Raw genomic sequence first — 26,470 nt, forward strand, 5'->3', positions numbered from 1 at the left:
TAATATTCATTTATCTGTAATAGTACCTATTGTTAATGGTCTCTAAGGTCTCTAATACTAGTATATTTTAAAGTTTTGGGATCATTAATTAAACATCTTTTATTTTGTTTACCTAAACTAAGTATGAAAGTATCGCCAGCGTTGGAGACATTGTAGAGTTTCAATTTGTCTTAGTATGTCCATGTATCACGTAGAAATGAAGAGAATATTCTAAGTACAATAGAATATTGTAAGATTTCGTAACCTAATACTGTTTCGTAACTTATTACTGTTTTAGTAGAAAATAGTACATAAACATAATATTGTTTTAAATTAATTACGATTCATTTTAAATATCTGTGTAGCCTTACGCGTAGCTTTCTTTTCAAATTAGTATCATCAAAAATTTTATACTATGCGTCAAGGAAATGAGTAAATATTAATTATTATTATTAATGGATCTGCATGGTATGGTGCATCCGCGCTAAGAGTATAAGCTGGCGAGGACTTAGCAACTAATAATAAGATGAGGATGAAGTCAAGCCAGTTAACTCATCGTGAATTCACCAGGAATTAATCACGATGATTTCTAGGAGAGACTTCATTAATGTCACCAATAGTAATAAATAATTATTAGTATAGAAGCTAAATTTATAATTAATGAGTAAAATATAACTAATAATTAGTTTTATTATTTTATTCGAATTTGCAATAAAAAGCAACTTAAGAAAAACAAACTGGTTTTATTCAAATTACATTATTACCAAATTTTGTAATTAATTTTATGGGAATTGCGTAAGTTTTTGTAAAACTGCCAGTCCTAAGACTGCCAGAAAAAGAGATTTAAATGTTCTATAAAATATTTTATTTATTAAACAACTTATTAAAAAAATTATGAGTTACAAAAATGAATTATAATAATAATTACAAAAAAACTAACTAAAAATTCATAGTGCTGACAATATTATCTGATTGCACACAGTATGAGTGCGTAGCGGTTTCATGTTGATTATCGTATGCCTCCTTCTTGTTAATGTGCATTATGTGAATGCACCAATTGCACATACTTAGATATATTAGTAACCAGACAAGTGGTGCCACAATGGGACAGGTCACTATGCTCCCTACAATATTATTGAGCGTAATGATAGCTCACTCATCCGTTATACACGTGAACTGGTGCTGTTTATAGGGACTGGGCTGCTCTGATACATATGGATGATGTATATTGTTATTAGAGTAACCATTATATTAAACATGAAAAATTTATAAATAATATTGAATTACTTTTGTCAAAGATATTTGGCAGTTTATACACAGAATCTTAAAATGTAATGCTGAACAACATTTGTTAAAAGAGGAACTCGCTAGTTTCTTTCTGTTTATTCTTGTGAAGTGATGAGTCTGCATTCCGAATGAGTGGTAGAATAAAAATTATTCGATAAAGATTATTTCTTTTTTAATTTAGATGAGGCGGAAGACAGATGTTGCAGGTATATTCTGTGATGTACATAGATATCAGGTTACTGTTCACTTGCTCCAAGTCCATTTTTTTAAGAGTCGGATGGCTCGTACAGACTGCGCCGCGCCGTTCGAATAGTATTGTCGGCTAAAGCTATCTGGGCTAAAACTCATAAAGAGGACACATATCAACGTGTACTCTTTAAGAGTAAGCTCACCTTATTAAGTCCTAGTAAAACGCCGTTTGATTGGCGCATTTCCAGAGAGGTCGGGGTAGAGAAACCAAATGCGCCAATCAAACGAGATTTCGCCGTAACAATAGAATTTTGTGTTATCGTGCTAAGTATCGTATAAAGTCCTAATATCAATCAAATAAAATAAAATCAAATTTATTTGCACTAAACATAGGTTTACAGTGGATGTTATTGTAATATAATGTCCCATTATGTTTTGCCTCATTAGGCATGCAAAATATATAAATATTAAATATTACTTAATTATTAAATTAATTGTTATCAGAGAATTATAAATACATATTATTATTATTACATTAATATTCATTTAATTATTATCAATGATTTACTTCTGTAGAGTAGACAGTATACTTCTATAGTTCTCTTCATTCACAGCGGTCGAACACTACCTATTACTTGAGAATATTTCGGGCTGTCTTCGCTATCATAGTTAAGTCTGTTCGTTGGTGCCTGCATGTACAATTCAGTGTATTGAACAGGTGAAGCTAGATATACATAGGTGTCGTCTTCAGAATTCTCATTTGTAACTCGGTGACCAATGTTCTCATATTGAGGAGTGGCCTGTAACGATATTGATTATTGTTTAATTTTTTAATTCATACTCCCTGGCCTACTGGTAGACGTCGCGTGTAACATTATAAGGCAGCCATGCCAGCAGTCAGGGAAGCTAGATTGATTAAACAAATGTGATATTAGTATATCTGATGCGTGTTTTCCTTCTCATACTTTGTGTTCTTTCGCGTTTTCATACTACTCTGGGTGATTTCCGTCTGCATAGAAGACCACCCATGTGGTCTATTTTAGATGTTGAAAACTTCTATAATGTTTAAGGTAGTACTGGAAGATTTTCTCCCAGTACACAAGTACTCTAACTGGTGGTAATATTGACCGGATTAATTAATTTAATTTTAATTCGTAAAATAATCTAAAGTAGATTTCCATACAAAATTCTAAATAGTTCTAAATTGTTAACTAAACTTTTTCGTTTTTTTACTATTGCAGCGATTAAAATAGAAAATAATATTGAACGTGGTCAACCCTAAAAGCAATTTATTTATATACAGATACCTGTGCAGACTGAACGCTATATTGTATTGTATGTGCAATCTTCATGTATGGGTGTTTATTGGTTTGTCAGAAACTTACGTCATATATAACTTGATTCTCTGGAATCCTACTCTCACGGCGGTTTATTTTGTACTTCCAATAGATCAGTAGAATTATAGCAGACGATAGTATAAAAGTTACTACACACGCGGAAACAATGACTGCAGTGTTTTTTCTATCTGCAATGTAAATTAGACTCTAGTTACTGGATATTTAAGTATTTTTTTAGGACTACTCTAATGCTGTTGACCGCAGCTGGCATTTACAGCTTGAACGGACGATAGGGCTACGGATAGAAGTCCAACTCCCGCTTGATGGATACGACTATAGTCTGAGGGCACCGCTGGGGGATCGAACATCGTCGTACGTCGAACGTCGTAATTTAGATCCCTGTTTGAATTGGACGGGGGATCGATCTGAGGGAGTATGGAAATATACAAATGTTGAGCAAGTAATCGGTGCATAGTACTTGTATAATTCATAGTTTAAAATTGTCGAGATAAATGAAACGCCATGATGGTATTTTCACATCTCTATAATAATATTTTTGTCATAAAACAAATAGATACGAAGCGCATTCGAAATTTAAATTAATTACAAAAGAGTATCTCGAACAGTACTTGTAACCAAAGAGTAGAACAGGTTTTGATTGTATTAATAAATTAGTTATCTTTATCTATACATATACATAATTAAACTGTAGAGATCGAATTTCTGTACACATAAAGATAACGCGAAAAACCGAATTAGAAGTAAAATAGAACACATTTAGATTTTTTCCAAATTTATTGTTTCTCTGTCTCTTTATATGTTTGTACAGGCTAATCTCCGAAACTGTTGGACTTAATAGTGGACATGAGGGCGCGAACAGCAGGAAATACAAATGCACATGAACTTTCTGATTTATGAAGTAGGACAAATCGTTTTATCTGATCCTTACTAAAATTACAAATGAAAAAGTAACTGTCTGACTGTCTGTCTGTCTCGCTTTCACGCCAAAACTACTGATCCGATTTATATGAAATTTGGTACATCCTATTATTATAAACCCTGAGAAAGGACGTAGGATGCTTATTGTTTATATTGATGATTAAATATAAATAAATGTTAAATTTAAAGTTTGTATAGACGTTACGGGGGTTAAATGAAATTAGCGGATAAATTTTTTATAGAATTTTTGGTTAAGATTATTAGATAATTTTTCTTTATTTGTTCAACGTATTTCACGCGGACGAAGTTGCGGGTATAGCTAGTATATAATAAAATTTAAAAATTGCGACCTGGCGAAAACTTGTTCGTTTGTGTTAATCTTTCACAACATATATACGAGTCGTATTTTTTTTACTTAACTATTGATTACTGTATTATTTAGTGACTATGTACTATTCCGCAGTACTTTGACGGGTTTACATATTTTTATTATTATCTAATGGCTCAGTCATTAGATAATAATACTATCTAACTAATAATCACTAAAACTATATTTTACATACCTCCATTGCGATTTTTTAAGTAATAAATATATTTATTCAGTATTTTCCTCTTACATTGGTATTTATTTGGATACATGTATGTATAATTTATACAAAACAATTTTGTATTATTATCATGTTGTTTCAATATTATTGCCTGATTGCTGTCGTATGGCTCTATTGTTCTGGTCATGGTAACTATGTTGTCTGCTGAAAAGAGAGATTTTACGTGAATTATTCATTATAAACAGTGTCTTCTATACACATTACAAAACACAATCTAGCCGGATTTCTCTGTTTTCGCGTTAACCTCAAAAACTATACACATATACAGTATGAATTTTCATGGGGTATTTTTATGATCCACTAACATACTAATTTCTGAGGAAATCTTGTGTAAATTAGTAGTTAAAATATTCGCGCTAAGTTGGGGCGGGAAGCGAATTAAATAATATTATCATTTTGATATGAAGGCTAATAATAAGTTGTAAATACTACCCGACTGTGTTATACCTATTGCGGTAGTCAGAGACATTTGGAATTGTTTACGATATGTTTAGATGGAATGTAGTGGCGAGAGGAGGCAAGCATACAGGCGTTTCTCAGATTGATATGGTTTATTATCGGTGTTTCCACCAACAAATTTTCAGTCAGAAATATAAATAGACACAATTTATGTTGATGTTGGCCAGATTAAAACCCATAACCATTGGTTTCAAAGACAGTGTAGATGTACCATTAGGCCATGACACTCTGTAGTAAAAATCAACATACGCATACGCTGTCTGTTTATTTATTGCGTCTATATTCAGCGGATCATTGAGTAAATACTTCAAGCCATAAAGCCATACGGGACAGTATCGCTTTATAGCGACTTTAATATTTGAAGGTATATGTGTATGTGTATAGGGCAGCGAAGGTATGCTGGGTTATACACAACGTGGGGGGTGGAACTTTTCCTTTATAGCCAGACATTGTAATCGGTAAGTATAGATAGCTATCATAGTTCTACTACTGGTAGTGCTAGAGGTACTATTAATACAAATATATAGTACTATATATAATTTATATGGCGTATATATGAAGTCGTGATTATAATGCAGTTACAAATTAATACGGAATAATTTAAACTAGTTTAGTGTTCTAAAATATGTATTCATTAGGTACCTACTTACCATCTACTTGATACAAATAATTTCCTCGACACGATATATTTTGTTGTTCGTTGGGTGTATAGTATACATTATGATCGATTATTTTTTTATTTTCTACTTCGTCTGTAAGTATAGATATTAGAGGATGTTAGTTAACAGTAGGTGACACACGCTGTACAGATTCTTCACCGAGTGCACGTAATTATTGACAACTATATGTATGTGCACTACTATTTCAACGTCAACGTGAGAAGACGCCACTCTCACTGATTTTATTATATACTAGCTGTACCCGCGGCTGTACTGGCGTGGAATTTAAGTTTCTTAAAAAAAAACATTTTTCTAAAATAAAGGTAGCCTAAGTTACTCCTTATTACATCAGCTACCTGCCAAAATAGTCCCGTCAAAATCGCCCAAGCCATTTCAGAGATTAGCGGCAACAAACAGATAGATAGACAGACAGAAAAAAATTGTAAAAAATGTTATTTTGGTATATGTGCCATATTTATATTCATATACATGTAGTAAAAACGGTTAGTTCAATATTACAAACAGACACTCCAATTTTATTTATATGTGTAGATGTATAGATTATTAATTCATCTATTTCGACCAATGGGCCACAGGTACACATGGGCCACAATAGTATTATGTGCCAGTTAAGTATTTTGTGTAACACCTGTACTACTAATTATTGTAATGAACTAGACTGCTTACAGGTTACAATATTGTTGTAACTGTAATAGACTAGTAGATATAATGTGCATGATCTGTATGGGATTTATTTGATGTACAATAGATAATCGAATAAAATAAAATGGAAAATCCTTTATTCAGATAAACTTATATAAAGCTTTTAAATAGTTAATAATAATAACAATGTTTTTAATCCACCGCTCATTTGGAAAGTTGTCTTATCATAAGAAGAATGAGCAAGAAACTTGTGTGTCTCTTTTAAATAATAAATACCAAGCAAGCTGGCTGTGGCCAACTTGAAGTTTAGTGGCAACAATAAGTCGGTTGACATCACTCCTGCGTGTCTTTTCGAGAGCTTTCGAGAACTCTCGAAAAGACTCGTCGTACATCCAATCAATAAAAAATAAATAGAAACCTATTTGTTGAAATACAATTTAATATTTATTAGGATCTTCCGTTGGATGCTACTCGTGACTGCGAATTTAATGGAATTTTTAATGTTATTGTTAATATAATATCCAAACTGATGACATTAATACGTCATCAGTTCATATTCATATTGTAGTGACATCGATGGTGGTCATGGAAAGAGGTACTTCGTACAAAGTCTTCCTCGGTAAGCCAATAAGACGGCCCATTACATCATCACATGATAATGTAATGGGCCGTCAGCTCATTTATCATACCAGTTCATATAATTCTTTACGTAGATACAAACAAAACCGTGTACCGATGTGGACTCTGTACAAAATCATCCGCGTGCGTACCTCTGTCTCACCTATTTCAGCCAGGAAACTACATTATATATGAGGGACGAGAATAAAGTAGTGATATTACAGAGTACGGGCATGACATCATAGGACTTTAGACAACGTATGGGACGTGAGGTACCACGGGAGTCACGTGATAACGTTATATCTGTGGTGCTGTTCTGTGATATACTCGTATATAGGTCATTGCCATGCCGCCATTTACCATTTGACGAGCCGTCAGCTTGTTTTTTATTCTAAATACATAAAACAACAATTACAGTCAGTACAGTAGCGTAGTAGCCTACGGATATACTAGATGGGGTTAAAATACAGGGTACTTTTGTCGTTATTATTTTAATACATATTAGCAGGTCTAGTATTCAGTACCTACGTATTAGATTTTTACATACCCATATTGTAATTTGTTATGTAAAAAATATATTTATTCAGTATCTTCCTCTCACATTTGTATTTAGTTTGATACATGCATGCATAATTTACACAATACAATTTTGTATTATTATCGTGTTGTGTCAATATTATTGTCTGATTGCTGTCGTATGGCTTTATTGTTCTGGTCATGGTAACTATGTTGTTTGCTGAAAAGAGAGATATTACGTGAATTATTCATTATAAACAGTGTCTCCTATACACATTCCAAAACAAAGTATCTGCCGGGTTTCTCTGTTTTCGCGATAACCTCAACAGACTACATAATAATTTCTGCGGAAAGCTTGTGTAAATTAGTTAAAATATCCGCGATAAGCTGAAGTAAAAAGTAAATTTAATAATATTGTCTTTTTGATATGGAGACTAATAATAAGTTGTAAAAACTACCCGACTGTGTTATAACATAGTCGGGTAGTAGGTATACTTATTGCTGTAGTCAGAGACATTCGGAATTGCTAACGTCATAGTGAACGCAACACTTGATATGTTTAGATGGAATGTAGTGGCGAGAGGAGGCAAGCATACAGGCGTTTCTCAGATTGGTATGGTTTGTTATCGGTGTTTCCATCAACGAATTGTCAGTCCGAAATATAAATGGACACACTTTATGTTGATGTTGGTCAAATTTGAACCCAAAACCATTGGTTTCTAAGTCGGTGTAGTAAAGCATTAGGCCACGACTCTGTCGTGAGAAGCAAAATAACCTTTTTTAGAATATACTGTCTGCCTATTTATTACGTTCATATTCAATTGATCACTGAGTAAATAATAAATATATTCAGTAACAAAACACACTGCTAAACATTCGGAGCAAAATTTTGGATCAAATAGTACTGTAGATACACAGATGAAGGATTCGATTGCTAAAAAACTGACAACAACAAAGTATGTAACTTTTTTAACTAAAACGATATTATGTCGTATATCTTTAAACCTCTAACCTTCGAAGATATATGTGTATAGGGCACCCAAAAATATGCTGCCTTATACACAACGTGGAGAGTGGAACTTTTCCTTTATTGTCAAACACGTTGAAATCGGTAAGTATAGATGGCTATTATAGTTCGACTACTGACAGTGCTAGAAGTACTATTAATTTAAATACATATATATATTTTATATGGCGTATATGTGAAGTTGTGATTATAAAACATTTACAAATTAAATTCAAATTGTTTAAACTATTTAAGTGTATTAAATTAAACATTGTAACGTGTTCTGAAATATGTATTCATTATGTACTTACCATCTACTTGATATAAATAATTTCCTGGACAATATATATATTGTTGTTCGTTGGATGTATAGTATACATTGTGATCGTTTGTTGTTTTCTTTTCTACTTCGTCTGTAACGATAGATATTAGACAGTTAACAGTAGGTGACACGCGCTGCACAGATTCTTCACCGAGTGCACGTAATTATTAACAAATATATGTACGAGTATGCACTACGTTCAACGACAATGCAAGAAGAGCTACTCTCACTGATTTTGTTATATATTATTATTATTTCATTTATAGGCTTTGAAATAAATTACTTAATGTGGAATTTCGACCAATGGGCCACTACTATATATAATAGTATTATGTCTCAGTAAGGTATTTTGTGTAACACCTATACTACTAAATTTTGTACTGAACTAGACTGCTGACTGTAACTGCGTTACAATATTGTCGTAATTCTAATATACTGCGTGACCTATATTATTGTATGGGTTTTATTTGATGCAGATAATGGAATGCCAAATAATCTGGCTGTTGCCCACCTAATGTTAAGTGGCAACAATAAGTCGGTTGAACAATGAACATGCACTTTATCACATCACTCCTGCGTGTTATTTCCAAAGGACAAGGCGTCGTACATCCACACGAATAAAAAATAAAAATAAAACTTATTTCTTGAAGAACAATTTAATATTTATTAGGAACTTACAAATTGGAAAAGGTTGGTACTCGCGACTGTTCAATTTAATGAAATTTAAAAATGTTATTGTTAATATATAATATTACAATAGGTTGGTACACTACCCCGTAATTTGACTACTACGTTTCATCTCATCTAGTTTCGTAGAAAGATCACATCTATGACGATCATGAGATGAAGACAAAGCAATCTGTTTGGTGGCTGAAGAGGGACACAGGGATGTAACAGCAGTACTTCGTACAAACTTTACCTCGTTGAGTCAGTAAGCTGTTAGTTGATACAAATATTACCTTTTAAGATTAACATACCCGAATTTGCAGATTTTACATTTAACACTGTGATGTTTTCAACATAGCCGTCGTATGAATTTTGTCTGCACATCATGATCGTATTGTTATCAAACACTTGTACATCCATGGAGATTTCCAAATCATAGTCCCTATATGGATTTTCCGCATAACCTAGAACTGAAAGCAATAATTTACTAAGCTAGCTGAAACCACTCTCCATGTAACTGTCTAAAATAACTAATGTTTAGTAAACCGTTTCTGGTTTAATAATAAATAAATAATAAATTATGAATGGAAAATGTAACATAGTTTCCGCAATACAGTCCAGCCGAGTGGGATTCGTTTATTATATTGAGTTATAAAACTATGTCTCAATGGTTGTAGATCCTGTGCATTGCACGTGTCTGTGCCGACTGTTGTTTAGTTACATTAAAGAAAATAGAAAAAGAATAGATAACAAAAATTCAAAATAAAACAATATCTAAAGATGCTATCTACTCGTAGTATTATCAGAATCCGTACACAAGCAAATAGAATCGATCCGAAAACTTTATTCTTTTGTTAGTTATTTGGAATAAACGATCTTACCCAATGACTGATTGTTACTTGTGTAGTGCCACCAAGCAATTGTACTTCTTCCATTACGTTTGCATTTATATTTATATTTAGATCCTTCTTTTTTCTCTAGGTATTGTGAATTGGATCGAGGTGGGGCTGAATATAAGTATTGATACAATAAATAATAGTTTATTTACGCTATATAAGGTTCATAGTTGACTTAATTTTACACCGAAAGTTAATAGATAGTATTTAGGGTACTGTAATAATTTAGATTGCAAGAAGAAAACTAAAAATATGAAAAATATAATTGAATACTTTCATATAAACTGCAGGTACGTGATTAATTTAGTTTAAAATTAATAATTTACTTTATTGGTTTCCACTTTTTACTTGTTACTCGACCTGACCTACGCTTGTAGTACTCATTGCGATTAACCCTGTATATTGTAAGTATATATGTATAATATTTATTATACATATAATAATTAATTACTTTAACTACAATCGATACGCATTTGTGAAACTCCAACCGTAGCTTGTATGTTGTGTTTTAGTTTTAAGATGAGATCTGTCAGTAAAATTACAACGTACAGAGGCTAAATCTGAATCCTCCGAAGTGGTAACGCATCAGTGGTAGATAATACGGACATCGTATGATGACGTGATGTTCATGTACATAGACCATGGTTGCCATATATTGTTGTTAACAAAAATGTATTTTATTAATAAATAAAGTAATGTTAATATAATTCTGCAGTGGTCATCGAGATTCATTCGAAAGATTTGGAATGATAGATTAAAATAGAACGGATTCTTATAGACAATATTCACCTACTTGTGTTCTATAGCACATTTTCTTCCTTGTATTGGGGAATAGAGTACTGTTGACATAGAAATGTTGTATAATTAAAATAATTTATCGTTATTAGGCGGGTACTTACCATCACATTTGTATTGAAAATATATACCACATGAATACGAGTGTGATGAAGGACCTAAAATATATATAATACACAGATCATAATTATTACAATTTTTATGACAAAGTCAGAACACAATCTTTGAAATCAATTTGAAATCTTAGGTATAATGGTACATACATTAAAATATTTTTTGTTATGTTATGTTACTGTTTTCCTTTACTTTTAAAGTGAACAACGGTACACCAAACAAACTAACAACAGTAGAAAACGCTAATATACACATGTGTGTACCCATTCATGCATGTGTATGGGAGCGTGCAACTTAGGGGAGTTCGTGGTCAGATCTACCTGGAATCCGTTCTAGTTACTAATTGTTAAATTACTGACTTCATTAGCATCCTATAATCTCCCACTGGCTCCCCAACAGGGTATACCATGTTCACAGGCAGGTGCGACAATTATTAAAACGAATCGGCTGAAGGTGTCTTTTTCCCGAGAGACATCGATGGAGACTGAACAGGACACTGTCTTTTTACCAATTACAGTCTTTATGAAGTCTTTAAACATAATTTAATTATTAAAAATATTTAATAATAATTACTCAAAAATAAAACATTGTTTCTCAGAACAAAATATAATACAAATTCGACTCTCTAGTGAATGAATGAATTTCAACAAACTGTTCACTATTTTTTGGGTATCAACCAGGTCCGTGTGGACTTTTACTTTGTACATGATGAATTCTATTCGCCACCATGACTTGTTGTTAATTCTTAAGTATAGTATACGAGACAATGTAAAGACTTTTTAAAATTTCATTGTGTTTACAATTATATGTACTTTGATATAATATGATACAACTATACAACTATGAATATCGTAATCTAGTTTTACTTACTATGCGTCCACCATGACGACTTGTAGTTTAAACGGAATAATCTCCTTTCAGCACATATTGTTCGGTCGGCTCTCAACAATAATAGATGATAAACTTTATTATCACTATGTGATAAGGAATCTCTGATCGTAACTGATGTACTCGTACCTTCAAGCCATTCATCTTTTATATATATAGTACCGTCTGAAAATATTTTAGTTTTGATGTGATATAGATAGTCAGAAGAGGATTTTTTTATATTTTCGGTTATATTTTTGCAATCCTTATTATTTTAATGAAAATATAGCTCATATAATGTTTAACAATGTATATCCAAACTAGTATTATTAGTAATATCATTATTAAAAATAGAATAAGTGCTGGTTGTAAAATATTTACTATTTGTAATATTAGTGTGGGTTCCCGTATAGTTGAGTATGCTAGACGGCGACTGACTCGGGCATTGTGGCCGTGCACATGGTCAATACGGAACTGGACGGTAGGGTAAATAATTAAAATCATAATGTAAAAGACTTGACGTTCATAAGCGGCTAAAACGTCCTACATGAATAAATAATTTTGAATTTGAATAAATAAATTACGGAATAACAAATAATTATATAACACACAATAGAGCAGAAACACACTCCCGGTAACTTGAAATTACAAGCGACTTCTAATGATCCAATGATACCACACCTGACGGTCAAAATTAAGAATTTAGAAAAGTTAAAGAAAATCAAGTCTAATAGAATTTTGACTCTTCTCTGAATGATGTTTAGAAATAAAAGAGCTCTAGTGAGAGTGAAGAGTGTCGAAACTTTTCCGAACAGAACTGAAGTGTAAGTTCTGTTCTGTCATGTATATAAGATGTGTTAAACTACAAGTATATAGTAAACTACTTTAGAACAAATATTTTGACTACAAAATTGCGTTTTAACAATTGAAAAATATAGAAAGAACTGTAATATCTCACTAAAAATAACATTCTATTTATATAACGCTGTGATAAGGTCAATGGGATCTGGTCTAACGGTCTTTGATTTAGTGAATGAGTACGTAACTGTCACCCACAACCAATAAACTAAAGTCTGTATACAGACTTGTTTGTTCAGCTGTATAAAAACAACCGCAACGACAATCATGGAGATCTCTCTATGGCTTACGCAGAATGTAACTATAGCTGACATCAGACTTTTCTACTTAGTTTTATGAAGTAAGAGCAACAGTCCTCACGATGTCATCCTGAGCCAAATAATCGAATAGGCATTTAAACATACCATTCATTCAACAAAAAACTGATAATACTAGTTATTTCTCGCGATTTCCTCTGTTGTTTTTTGATAAAAAATGATAATATATATAATACCTGTACTATGTATTTTCTCATTATAAGTTGTTTATTGTAATTTTGTACTGGTAAACTGTTAATGCTAAAGTGTAATATTACATTTATTTATTACTAGTAAAGCGCTACACTTTAATAAACTGGCAAAAATAACTTTCGCCTCGAATCGCTATCTATTACTGAAATCTGAATTAAAATTCCTTGAGTAACTTAAAGATATAAGTGTAAAGACAGTGGCGGCAACTTTGTTTTATATGATACAAGATGTGCCCCGCGGTTTTACCCGCGTTAAATTTCAATATAAAATATAGCCTATGTGTTATTCTGATGCATAAGTTATATCTGTACAATTTCATCAAAATCCTTTCAGTAGTTTTTGCGTGAAATAGTAACAAACATCCATACTCACAAACTTTCGCGTTTATAATATTCTATATATTAAGACTATGTAAAAATAAAGATTTGTTAATGTTACCTTTAACTACATATCTATTTGCTACCTCGGGTAAATTATACAATTGTATATTTACTGATAATGTGTCACCATAAAAGTAGTATATTATTTGTGACCCATCTGAAACAAAATATATTATAATTGTTATAATTTATTTCACTTATTTCAGTTCTCTGGAATGCATTGTCATTCCAGAGAACTACTATAAGTGTCACGCCTTCACTACCACGGGCGCCGTCCATGGTGAGTTAAAGTCCGTAGCACTGTTCATGTACGAGTACATACTTATCGTTAGGTGGTCATATAGCTTGTTTGTCTCTACACTTACATAAGGATAGTTAGAAAATCTTACATCAGACGGAGTAGCTAGTTAACATTTTTGTTATAGGTAGAAAGCAAGAAGTGGAACAAATATGAACGTTAATACAGAAAGATAAGTAGTTTATTTTTTTATACCTCGACGTAAACAGTTACCGTAGCCTACGCCTGAATCACTTATAGGATTGGACTCTTCATAGGACTTTTTGTAGTAGGGAGCAAGGCAGAGTACCTCAGTAGGCTTTTATATAAGGATAAAGGTTTTCATTATCTCAGACAATACGCGCATTAAGTAGTAAAGTAAAGTGAATATGAACTAGTCACTGACTAAGACTTATCTTCTTTAACTTGTTCATGTTTGGTTTTATTTTAGCTGACTCACTCTTTAGTATTCAGTGAATGCCAAATTATACCTGATATTTCTCTGTATAGTTAGTTTAAAGTCTTCTTTATGAGTTTATTAATTCTCACTGTCACTTACCGTTACCATCGCTTTCAATAAAACTTATAATTTGTCTAAAACATTCTCTTTGCATAACCAGGCTACATACTAACGTACACCAAAAAATAAAAATGAAAGCTTGGTTTGATTAATATGTGTATATTATTTTTACTTTTAATATTTTTATAACTTACCACAGCCGTAATAATTATACTCGTCAGCACAAGTATTTTGTGTAAACAAAATTAATAACAAATACACAACGTACATAATGTATAATAAATACACATTACATTATAACACGACCATCACTTTAAAAATTTTCCTCATTGTTAATATTATTTAATAGTCATTATTATATATACTTGTACGTATATAAGTACGTATAAATAGGGTTTTGGAAACGAATTCACGATTTGAGTGTTCCGTATGTACAGTAAGCACTATTTACTGATTGTAATGAAAATTTTATTTTCAGAATTTAAACAAGTACCTAAAAAGATTATATAAGTGCATATTTATTTTAAAATGTATCCTAAAAATACAGAACTTTGAACCTTGAAACCTTGAACGTTGAAACAAATAACATCTTGGCAAAGTACCAGTCAGGATTCCGTAAAGGTAAAAGCACAACCACTGCTTTGCTGGATGTTGTAGATGATATTCTTGCTTCACAAGATGTTGGTCGTGGTATTATTTTAACTTCACTCGACTACTCTCGCGCTTTTGATTGTTTAAATGTACCATACATACCATGTATCCATAGTTAAATTTGGATAAGATTAATGATTCACATAGTGTAATACGAACTCTTTCTGATAATAAATTACGAATTTTGTATAGGACCTTAAGGCGATAAAAACATTGTTCTACTACATTTAATATGTGTTTTTAAAATCGCAGTTAACTCTTAAAAGTAATTCCCAAGTTTCACGCTTCTTCAACTCGTTCTATACTCTGATCCGGGATATTTACTGTAATATTTCTATTTATTATAGCAGCGTTTGTTTTTTTGATCCAAGAATCATATTTTTTTGTTTTGGATTAATAACTAATGCATTTTCTTGTGACCAGGCTGCAATTTTCTCCAAGTCTTTATTAAGTAATTGTACCGGGGTGGGTGGCGAGCTCGCTAGCGGCACGCGTACCATCGTCTTACCATTACAATTATCGGAGTACAATTTTTATTTCTAATTAGAATCAAATAAAAAATAAACAGTACTTGGTAGTGTGATAATGTCACAATTAAAAAATCAAAAGTGTTGCACATCATTCAGTACGATTACGTCGGTAATGATTCCCGTTCATGAAATCGGGGCAGATGTGTTACACGGTATTATCTCCGACAATGTACATAATTAGGTGACTATTTTAGCAATTAATGTTTAATTTGAGAGGCTCATTTCTTTAGTTTTTTATTTTTTTAAGTAAACAGTGATATGTAATTTGTAAGTAAAGTTGTAATTTGTAAAAATGAATTTAAATGTATGTCTATGTGTCCATTTATTCTTGGAATAAATATATTATTATTATTATTGATTGTGCTAGATTATGAAAGTTTTTTTATGATTGTTAGTTGATTTTAAAAAAGAACATAATACATATAATGCGTATAAATGTGGGATGCCACATTTAGAAGAACGTAAGTAATGGGGACTATCGCTGGTAATTAATCCTATCAGGTCAGCCCCCACGCGTTCCTGACCAAACCAAAGTGGTGACTACGAAACGATGGAATGAATAACTGGCTGTGTGGTTCTCTTATCGTTTTCCAATGGGTCCCGCTAGTGTTACCATCGCTAGTGTAGCCGGGTGCATAAAGGTTTATGACCATATTACTTCTTTTTAAACTTACGCGTCTACGACTAAACGTGGAGGTAATTAAATATAGTATTTTATAGATAGTTATAGTATTTGACATAAAGTTACCCGTGTTAAGATCCGCTTAACTATATTAATAATATGAATATGAATGAATTTTCTAACCAAGTGAGCAAATTTGGAGTTCATACATTCAAACTGATAGCTTATAGCTAATATGCAGACAACAATAATACGAACATTATTAATATGTTTAAGGATAAAATGGTTAATTTTGATTTTCCTTGCATTGTTCGACTTAACCTAACACGACTACTTACATTAGGTAAGTTACAAAAAAATAATATTGTTTAACAAAATGCTGTCGATTAAGATACAATGGTGTCATGGATTAATATATTTAAGGATATAATTAACTGTAACAAACAAATGATGCTATGATGCGTCAACTACCCAGTAATTACTTAAACTGTGCTAACCAGTTACTGTATATCTTACTTACCAAAACATTATATATTTATCTTCATGCCAGGTCATTTTTGTAGAGGGCAGAAAGTATCTAGGGCCGTTATATTAATTAATTAGTTGTGCTCGCGACTTCGTCCGAGTGGTATAATGACCTTGACCAAATAAAGAAAATATGTTTAGTTAGATTATAAAACAAAAGAGTTTCATAGATTTACTTAAAAAAATTCGATTTTTTTGTATAACCATTAATATCTGCTTTTAACCCCCTATAACCCTTTTTTCTCACTAAAAAGTAGCCAATGACCTCTCTCAGGCTATCTGTGTATCAAATCTCATTTAAATCGGTTCAGTAGATTTGCCCTTTGATGCCGATGCAGGTAAGCGTGGAGTGGTGAAATACTCAGGAATGAAACAATGATTGAAGTTTACAGCTGTCCGTGTCGCTTGCGCATATATAGCGTGAGGATAGTGGACGCGTTCACCTGCGGTGCGAGGGAAGTGATAACTGTCGGGTACACCCATCTTCTTCCGAATACGTTCCTTCACCAATACTTGGTAATAAATCAGAAAATTCATGTCAATTTGTGTTTCCTGCTGTCCACGCCTTCTTGTTTACTGTTAAGTGCATCTGTATCATCAAAGGATTGAGGTCTCTAAAGCATGATTCAAACTCATTGGCCTTTGTTTCTCGTGGTACTATTATAAACGTTACTTTAAAAGCCCCACAAAACAGCATTAATCATCATCATCCCATAACAACTCATTGGTTGGTAATTTTGCAAATATCTTTGAGGGTTCTATGAACCGTTTACTACTTTTCGACGTACCATAGCGAACTCATCCCCAATTATTAAACATCAATCTCTTAAAACCTTCGCTTTATCACTATGTGTAGAGATACCACAGACAGCGTGTACATTCATATCCATATCTATGGGGATTTTGAACATCGTATGGGCAGTTTTATCTCCAAGTAACAAAGTGGCCGCTATTCCAGACGATGCTACAGCAAGTGTTATTTTTACCTTGAGTCATTAAATTAACGAATAGCGCTATCTATTGATTCTTTATGTGGTTACGCGGGGTCCCGAAAGTATTTGGTTAGCATGTTTGACCTAATAATACTGAATTTAAAACTTTTATTATAAGTAATATTATAATAAGAATATCTCGTTTATCTCTCGACTTGGGAAAGCCAGGATGTAGGGTTGAATTTTTACAGGTTTGTAAGAATAATATGTATCGATATTTGTACTTATCTACATATTTATTATGTCTGGGAATACTGCACCAAAATTAGTAAATGACATGTCGTTCTCACTCTTTGCCTTAGGTCAAAATGAATTTACTTAAGTAGGTTGTAGCAAGCTAAATAAGTTACTATAGATTTTTAACTATGGGAACTCTTTAATTTTCCGTTCTTAAAATTACTTAAGATGTTGACAGGGGCTGTATGTAAGCTACCTCCATGCAAAATTTCATTGTAATTCTCCCAGATTTTGGAGATTACCCTGTACAAACAGAGAAACAATAAATTTGAAAAAATCGAAATGTGTTTTATCTTAAATAAATCTATTTCACTTCTAACATCCCTTTGACTGGATGTTTAGCTTTTTTTTCTACGTACAAAAATTCGATCCCTACTGTTTTATTATATGTATAGCTAAATTTATTTGTAACCCGTAATGAAAATATATTACGTTTGATTACCTAATTATATTTGATTTCTTTTAAATATAGCTACACATACGCATCGTTTGAGAATTAGAGATTCCAATTGTAGTACAGGACGTAATTTATTTCTACATTTGTTTAAAATTGTTCTCGAGTAAACGAAAACATAAAATTGAAAGTACCTCTAAAGACAACAGTAGGAGTATAAATAAAATTGTATCAGCGAAAGTTTTGTTATTTATAGCTATTTCTGACATGATACGTGTATGACCATGTGTAATATACACATGGTTATATCATGTCCATAGGCTACAGTAACCGTTTACCATCAGATGGGCCGTAGGCTTGTATACCACATAAGTGGTATGAAAATAAAATGTCTGAAATTTCCTGTTTAGTAGGTAGGTAACCAAAATATTGTTAAAAAAATCAAATAGATAAGACAGTAAGTACCATTTATTTATTTAATTTATTTGTTTTCACTTATTAACGTATTTAAATACAATTATGTCTATAATATTAATATTTCTATACTTATAGAATACCAACGCATGCATAGTTGTAATATACATTTTAAATAAAAAGAAAATAGAACATATTGAAATGAAATGAATTGAAATTGAAATGAAATGAAATAAAATGAAATGAAATTGAAATGAAATTTATTTATTTGCGTATTATACAGTTAGATATTATAATATGTCCAGGTAATAATATTATTGGCAACTGTTTAATTGCCTCAATTTACGGGCATGCAAATTTTGGGTATATTAAAATGGAATAATCTATAATATTATAATTTAAAATTAATGTCTTATGTACCATTCTAATTATATAGTAATAAAAAAAAAAAGTCAACAATCATCAGATAAATATTCTTTGATGTCATAAAAACACTTGTCCAGCAACCAGTAATATAATCGATTTTTTAATTTATTTAGGGGCATTTTTCTCAAGTCCGTTGGTAATTTATTAAAGATTTTTTGTGCCATAAATGATACATTCCTTTGGTAAAGCGTCAAATTGCTCTTTGGTACCAATATTTTATTTCTTCTCTGTGATCTGAGACAGTCTTTTATCTGATCATGTGTGCTAAACAAGTTTGGATGTTGTTTCACAAACGTGCAGATATCAAGTATATACATACAAGGCAAAGGAAGAATACCAAGTTTCTTAAATAGAGGTCTACATGATTCTCTGCATCCGACATTGCAAAGGGCTCTAATACATATTTTTTGAGCTTTAAAAGCTCTATCTATGTCACATGAGTTGCCCCAGATTAGCAATCCATAACGCAATACAGAAGAAATAAACCCATGATACGCATTGAGTGCAGTTTGTAAAGTGGCCACTTGTCGGAGTCTGAACAATGCAAATATTGTATAATATAGCCTAATTTGTATCCTACTGTTTGCCTCTCGTTCAAACTTCTCTATGCTGAGTTTGAACAAGCCACATCTTCACAGAAAAATAATCTAAATCTTAGCGAACCATAAAGCTTTGGTCGACCACGACACTGGTGTCCAGCGATTGATACTTTTGCAGTACTGGTCCTCAGTTGTGTTTTCGATATATTTATAATTAAACAAGCAGTACAATATCAGGATTTGCCTTCATCATGTCAACAATGCTCCAAGCGTTGTTTGCTATGGAAGCGAAGAACAAGTTATCGCCTGCGAAACGAGACGAGACTAACAAGTTGTTTACCATTGATGGTCATACCTCGTGATTTCCACTATAACATATTTTTATAATAGTAAATTATATTAGTACAACAGTAATAGATATAAAATAGTCAAATTAAATCCTGAAATTTATAAAATGTAGTTTGTCATATTCACATACTTAATATGGAGAGAACATGTGGTTCAGTGTGAGGTAAGCAATGAAATTTACCTATAGTGTGTGTTGATAGTAGTACCCATTCATATGTAGGTAGTCAATTGAAAACGACTTACGTAAAAGTTTTCTTCCGGTGAAGAGGCGAGCTGAGAGTTTCTTATATCTCGATGTTTCCAACATAGTATTGATATTGTAATAATTTCGATTATTATACTGATCCCACAGATGATTAATAGTATAACGACTACATCTACAAACAGATAATAACAATATACAATACGTGCATAACAAAAACGATATAGGTACTTAGCACAGATTAAATGTAACATACATGAAATTATAAATACGTAAATACTTCTTTCTTTTATGACACATATTATATTTTTTAAAGATCTTTTTAGACACGGTAAATAAAGCATTAAAACATGTAGTTTATAAAAATACATTTATAAATTAACAAGTCTTACACGTAGGTATACAGTAAATGTACTGTACAGCTTTTATTTAGATATAGGTGATATTAATATAGTATTGAATTATTAATTAAAACTACATAGATTTACCCATTATTAGGCTTTAATAAACTAAAAATTGTACACGACTATTTGACAGATAAAATGTAACTAAAATCTTCTTCTTATATTTAATGGCTTCACGACATTCACCCGTGCCTTAGAAATCTGTTTGATAATCTTGGAACCGATTAGGTGGGCGACGTAGCCTGGTGGAACGACGTGAAGATATATTTGCCTCAGCAGGGGATGGAAGTGCAGGAAATTGATCTGTAAGAGATTGATTAGTAGGAGATTCTTCTGCGGGAGATTGATCTGTTAGAAATTGGTCAGCAGTAGATTGATCAGCATTAATTGATTCAGTTTCTGCGTTCGGGTTCTGTTCTCTTACAGGTTCATTTAACAAAGGAGGATTAGCTGGGGCCAAGTACCTATTTGAAATTGTAGTTTCTCGACCATTCTGCAAACGCACTTGAGAATAATGTGGGTTTACATTAAGTACCTCTACTTCTTCTACAAACGGATCGTACTTACTCTTCCTCCCAAGATTTTTCATGAACACTGTACTTCCTTCCGTTAGCCATGTTGGCATTGATTGGCCATTGGATGACCTTCGTGGATGAGAAAACATTCTCTCGTGGGGTGTGCACCCAGTACTGGTGCATAATAATGAACGAATGCAATGTAATGTCTGAGTAATAACTGACTCCCAAGCACTTATAGGTAGCTTAAGAGACATAAGTGATAGTTGAATAGTTTTCCAAATAATCCCATTATAACGCTCTGTTTGGCCATTTCCTTGAGGATTATAAGGTGATGAATAACTTGTAGTTACTCCTAAGCTACATAAAAATTCCTTTAATTCTGATGAGGTAAAGGATGTTCCTCGATCAGAATGCACAAAGGTGGGTACTCCAAAGATTGCAAATAATTGAGTTAATTTTCTTTTAACGGTTTCAGCTGTTAAATCTGGACATGGGAAGGCAAATGGGAAACGAGAATATTCGTGTACTACAGTTAGAATATACTTATTTTGAGTTCTACTTGGAAGAGGCCCCTTAAAGTCCATTGAAATTCGCTCAAATGGTGTAGTAGCCTTTATTAAAGTCCCAGAAGATTTTATGAATCTAGGTTTAATTTCAGCACATACGGGACATAATGTATTTATGCGTTTGATTTCTTCAACAGAAAAGGGCAAATTTTTAGTTCTTACCCAATGTACCATCCGTGTAATACCCGGGTGACAAAGACTGTTATGTACATAAATCCATTAATAAATTTCTCGATGTCGAAGCTATGACAGTATTTGCTCGTGACAATGCGTCGGCCACGACATTTTCTCTTCCCGGTCGATATATGATGTCAAAGTTGTAACTACTTAATTCAAGACGCCAACGCTGTATCTTCTCATTTTTGATCTTTGATGTATGTTGCTGGTTAAACATGAATGATATTGAACGTTGATCTGTAATCAGTTTGAATGTTCGTCCTATTAGTAATTGTCTCCATTTTCTCAAACTTTCTACAACTGCCGAAGCCTCCTTTTCAATAGCAGGGTGACCCCTTTCGGTAGCAGAAAGTGTTCTTGAAAAGAAAGCTACTGGCCGACCTTCTTGAGATAACGTAGCTGCAATAGCGTAATCTGAAGCGTCAGTTTCTACAGTCATTTGTATGCCGCTTTCAATAGCAGCTACTGTAGATTTAGCTATCTCTATTTTAAGATTTTCAAATGCTTTTATAGCGTCCTCCGTAAGCGAAAATGTATTATGATTGACAAATGGTTGTATTTTGTATGAGAATTTAGGAATCCATTTAGCATAGTGCGCAAACATACCTAGTGCTCGTCGGAAAGAAACAGAATCAGTAGGAATTGGTAGTTCTAGGAGAGGGCGTAAACGTTCCGGATCAAGTTTAATCACTCCGCTACATATGTTGTATCCCAGAAGATTTATAGTAGTCTTTGAAAATTCACTTTTTGTCACGTTTAATGTAAGATTATATTTTGTAGAAATCTCTTCAAATTTTTTAAGTTTTTCATCGTGATCAGCCTGATTTATCCCACAAATCGTGATATCATCGAGATAGGCATAAACTCCTTCTAATTGCTCTGATTTTATGATATTATTAATTGCACGTTGAAATGCGGCTACTCCATTGGTGACACCAAACGGAATTCGTCGACACTGATATAAATTTCCTCCTGCTTCGAAGGCAGTATATGATTTTTCGCTTTCCAATATAGGTACTTGATGATACGCGCTTTTAAGGTCTATTTTACTGAATATTTTATGTTTAGATACCTTAGCTATAACATCTTCAATAGAAGGGAGTGGATATGCATCTAATAAAGTAAATCTATTTATTGTTTGTGAATAATCTATAACCATACGTTTTTTATGGTGTTCACTACTAGTAACAAGGACTTGTGCTCGCCATGGAGACTGACTAGGTTCAATTATTTTATCTTTTAATAACTTTTGTATCTCTTCATCTATAAATTTTTGATCCATCTCTGACTGTTTCCTAGATCGAATCGCAATAGGTTTCTCGAAAGGTAGTAAATTACTGAATAAGCTAACAGGTTTTATTTTGGCTTCTATAAGAGTACATAATTGAAGCGAGGGTTTAAAACCACCAAATTGCATTTCTAATGATTTATGTTCACTTAACATATGACGACCGAGAATAACATCAGAACATAATCCTTCCATCACCATAAGATTGACTTCCACCTTTTGTTTTTGTATTTCTATAGTTAATGCACATCTGCTTTTTATATGTGATATAAGGTTTGACTTGGCCATTGTTATCTTTTGGTGATATGGTGTTTTAATTAAATCATAGTGGTTAACCAGTCGTTTGTCAATAAAACTAGCTGTACTGCCTACTAGCTGTGTTGCAGCAACGGTGACATCAGTATTCTTATTGTCAGCAGACATAGAATCCTTTAAAACTGGAATATTCGAACAATTATTTGTATTATTTATTACAAGATTAGTGTCACGTAGATAATTCTGATTATGAATTTCTGCTAACTCCAGTGATTGAGCTTGCTGGAAGGCCGCATCTAGGGTTAAAGTACTATTTTCTAACAGTCTTTGACGTATTACAGGTGACACCAGTCCGCCTATGAAAGCGTCTCTTATGTATTCACTTTCATTCTGTTCTGCTGTTTAGTTTTGTTGTTAGTTTAAGAGCTTGTATATATTGATGAACTGACTCACCGGATTGCTGATATCGCTTCATAAGACGATGTCTTGAATAGATTTCGTTTACAGGTTTTGTAAATAATTGATTTAATTTAAGAATCGCTGTAGTGTAGTTGTTACATTCTTTGATATGTGCATAAAGAATCGGCGATAAGTAATTGACGAGTACTTGGTATTGCTGCTCTGAAGTAATAGGATTATCCTTAGTATTTATAGCACTAATAAAATTTTCAAAAGTTTGTTTCCAATGTATCCATAGCGGAGATTGATCAATATTTGCTGACGGATCTGCATCGAATCTTTCGGGTCTTAGATACTTATCCATTATAGATTATAAGTAATTATTAGTTTATTAAATTGATATGAATATAGTATTGACTTATTAATTAAAACTAGATTTACCCATTATTAGGCTTTAATAAACTAAAAATTGTACACGACTATTTGACAAATAAAATGTAACTAAAATCTTCTTCTTATATTTAATGGCTTCACGACATTAGGTATTTAATAATGAAATTAACGTGCAAGTGGACAGATACTGAGGCAGATACTGTCATTACACATCAGTGATGAAGTCATATATTTTTTTATAGAACATCGTACAAACGAGTTTGCAGATCATCTGATGGTAAGTGATTACCGCCGCCCATGAGCACCCTTAACAGCAGGTGATTTAAAAGGCGTTGTCGGCCTTTTAAAAATGAATAAGCTCTTTTCTTAAAGGTTTCAGTATCGTTTCGGTTCGTTTATCATATAAAAATATAACATAAATAAATATCGCATTCGAAACGAATATTATACACATACAGGGTAGTTTGAAATTTTATTTACAACACCTGTACAATTTACGTACATTGTATGCACTTATTTTATATCAACTAGTCATTACAATAAACCAGTTGAGACCAGACCGAAATCGGTCACCCTCATTGATGTGACATTGCCAGTTTACAGATAGATTTTATATTTTTTGTTTTAGCTTATCTTTAACTTTTAAAGTTATTTAACAATTAAATGACTATCTTAACAAAACAGTACCATACCTCCATATATACAGATTACATAATGATTTAAAAAAATACAAATTATTTAAATATAATGAGCCAGGTAAGTGTTTCAGCATTTTCTATGGAAGTAGATACGAGTATAGAGTACAATTATTACGTAGTTTGGTATGATTACAAGAAGTAGTTCCAGTTTCTTTTCTTTTTATATATTTCTCTAAATTCACTTAAACAATATGTTTATATTAGAATAGGTATAAGTACATCACAACCGAACAGGCAAGATAATAGGAAAGTTGACGCAACGTTTGTGGTACCGTTCATGTTTATAGGTGACGGTTACTGCTGACTATCACATGGGCCGTCAGCTCATTTACCATTTAACTCGTTACTAAACAAAACCGTGCACCGAGGTGGGCTCTGTACAAAATCGTCCGCGTGCTCACCACTCACTCTGTCTCACCTATTTCAAATAGGGAGTTACATTATGGCTGAGGGATGAGAATAAAGTAGTGATATTACAGAGTATGGAGGCATGATATCTTAGACAACGCCATGAGGTACCACGGGTGTCACGTGATAACATTATATTTGTGGTGCTGTTCTATGATATACTCGTATATAGGTTATTGTTTTGCCGCCATTTACTATTCGATGAGATAAGTATATAAAACAACAATTACAGTCAATACAGCCTACGGATATACTAAATGAGGTCAAAATCCAAAGTACGGTTATTATTATTTTCGTATATACTAGTAGGTGTTCAGTATGTAAACATTTTTACATACCTGTATTTTCTATATTGTGATTTTTTAAGTAATAAGTATATTTATTCAGTATTTTCCTCTTACATTGGTATTTATTTGGATACATGCATGTATAATTTATACAAAACAATTTTGTATTATTATCATGTTGTGTCAATATTATTGTCTGATTGCTGTCGTATGGCTCTATTGTTCTGGTCATGGTAACTATGTCGTCTGCTGAAAAGAAAGATGTTACGTGAATTATTCATTATAAAGAGTGTCTCCTATATACATTACAAAATAAAATCCCTGCCGAGTTTCTTTGTTTTCGCATTAACCTCGGAAACTATACATATACAGTATGGATTTTAATGGGGTATTTTTATGTAATCCACTAACATACTAATTTCAGAGGAATACTTGTGTAAATTAGTTAAAATATCCGAGAGAAGTTGGGGCGGGAAGTGAATTAAATAATATTATCATTTTTATATGGAGGCTAATAATAAGTTGTAAATACTACCCGACTGTGTTATACCTATTGCGGTAGTCAGAGACATTCGGAATTGTCTACGATATGTTTAGATGGAATGTAGTGGCGAGAGGAGGCAAGCATACAGGCGTTTCTCAGATTGATATGGTTTGTAATCGGTGTTTCACCAAATTTTCGGTCGGAAATATAAATAGACACAATTTATGTTGATGTTGGCCAGATTTGAAC

The 26,470-nt window shown here is 32.5% G+C and overlaps 1 protein-coding gene across 1 annotated transcript; it reads right to left on the reverse strand.

Annotated features, from left to right (window-relative positions):
- Positions 1-806: 806 nt before the first annotated feature.
- Positions 807-15,615, reverse strand: LOC131854509 (uncharacterized). Its single transcript, XM_059205640.1, has 12 exons — positions 15,536-15,615; positions 12,570-12,601; positions 11,924-12,106; positions 11,044-11,097; positions 10,130-10,255; positions 9,560-9,718; positions 8,572-8,673; positions 7,286-7,474; positions 5,449-5,550; positions 4,295-4,483; positions 2,841-2,980; positions 807-2,255 (listed from the first exon to the last, which is right to left on the reverse strand). The coding sequence occupies exons 1-12, from the start codon at positions 15,613-15,615 to the stop codon at positions 2,064-2,066; spliced, it is 1,548 nt and encodes a 515-aa protein (XP_059061623.1). The 3' UTR covers positions 807-2,063.
- Positions 15,616-26,470: the final 10,855 nt, after the last annotated feature.

This window comes from Achroia grisella, unplaced genomic scaffold (assembly GCF_030625045.1).
Source record: "Achroia grisella isolate CSIRO2021 unplaced genomic scaffold, CSIRO_AGI_Agris_v1 utg1186, whole genome shotgun sequence".
In the NCBI taxonomy this organism is placed as follows: domain Eukaryota; kingdom Metazoa; phylum Arthropoda; class Insecta; order Lepidoptera; family Pyralidae; genus Achroia; species Achroia grisella.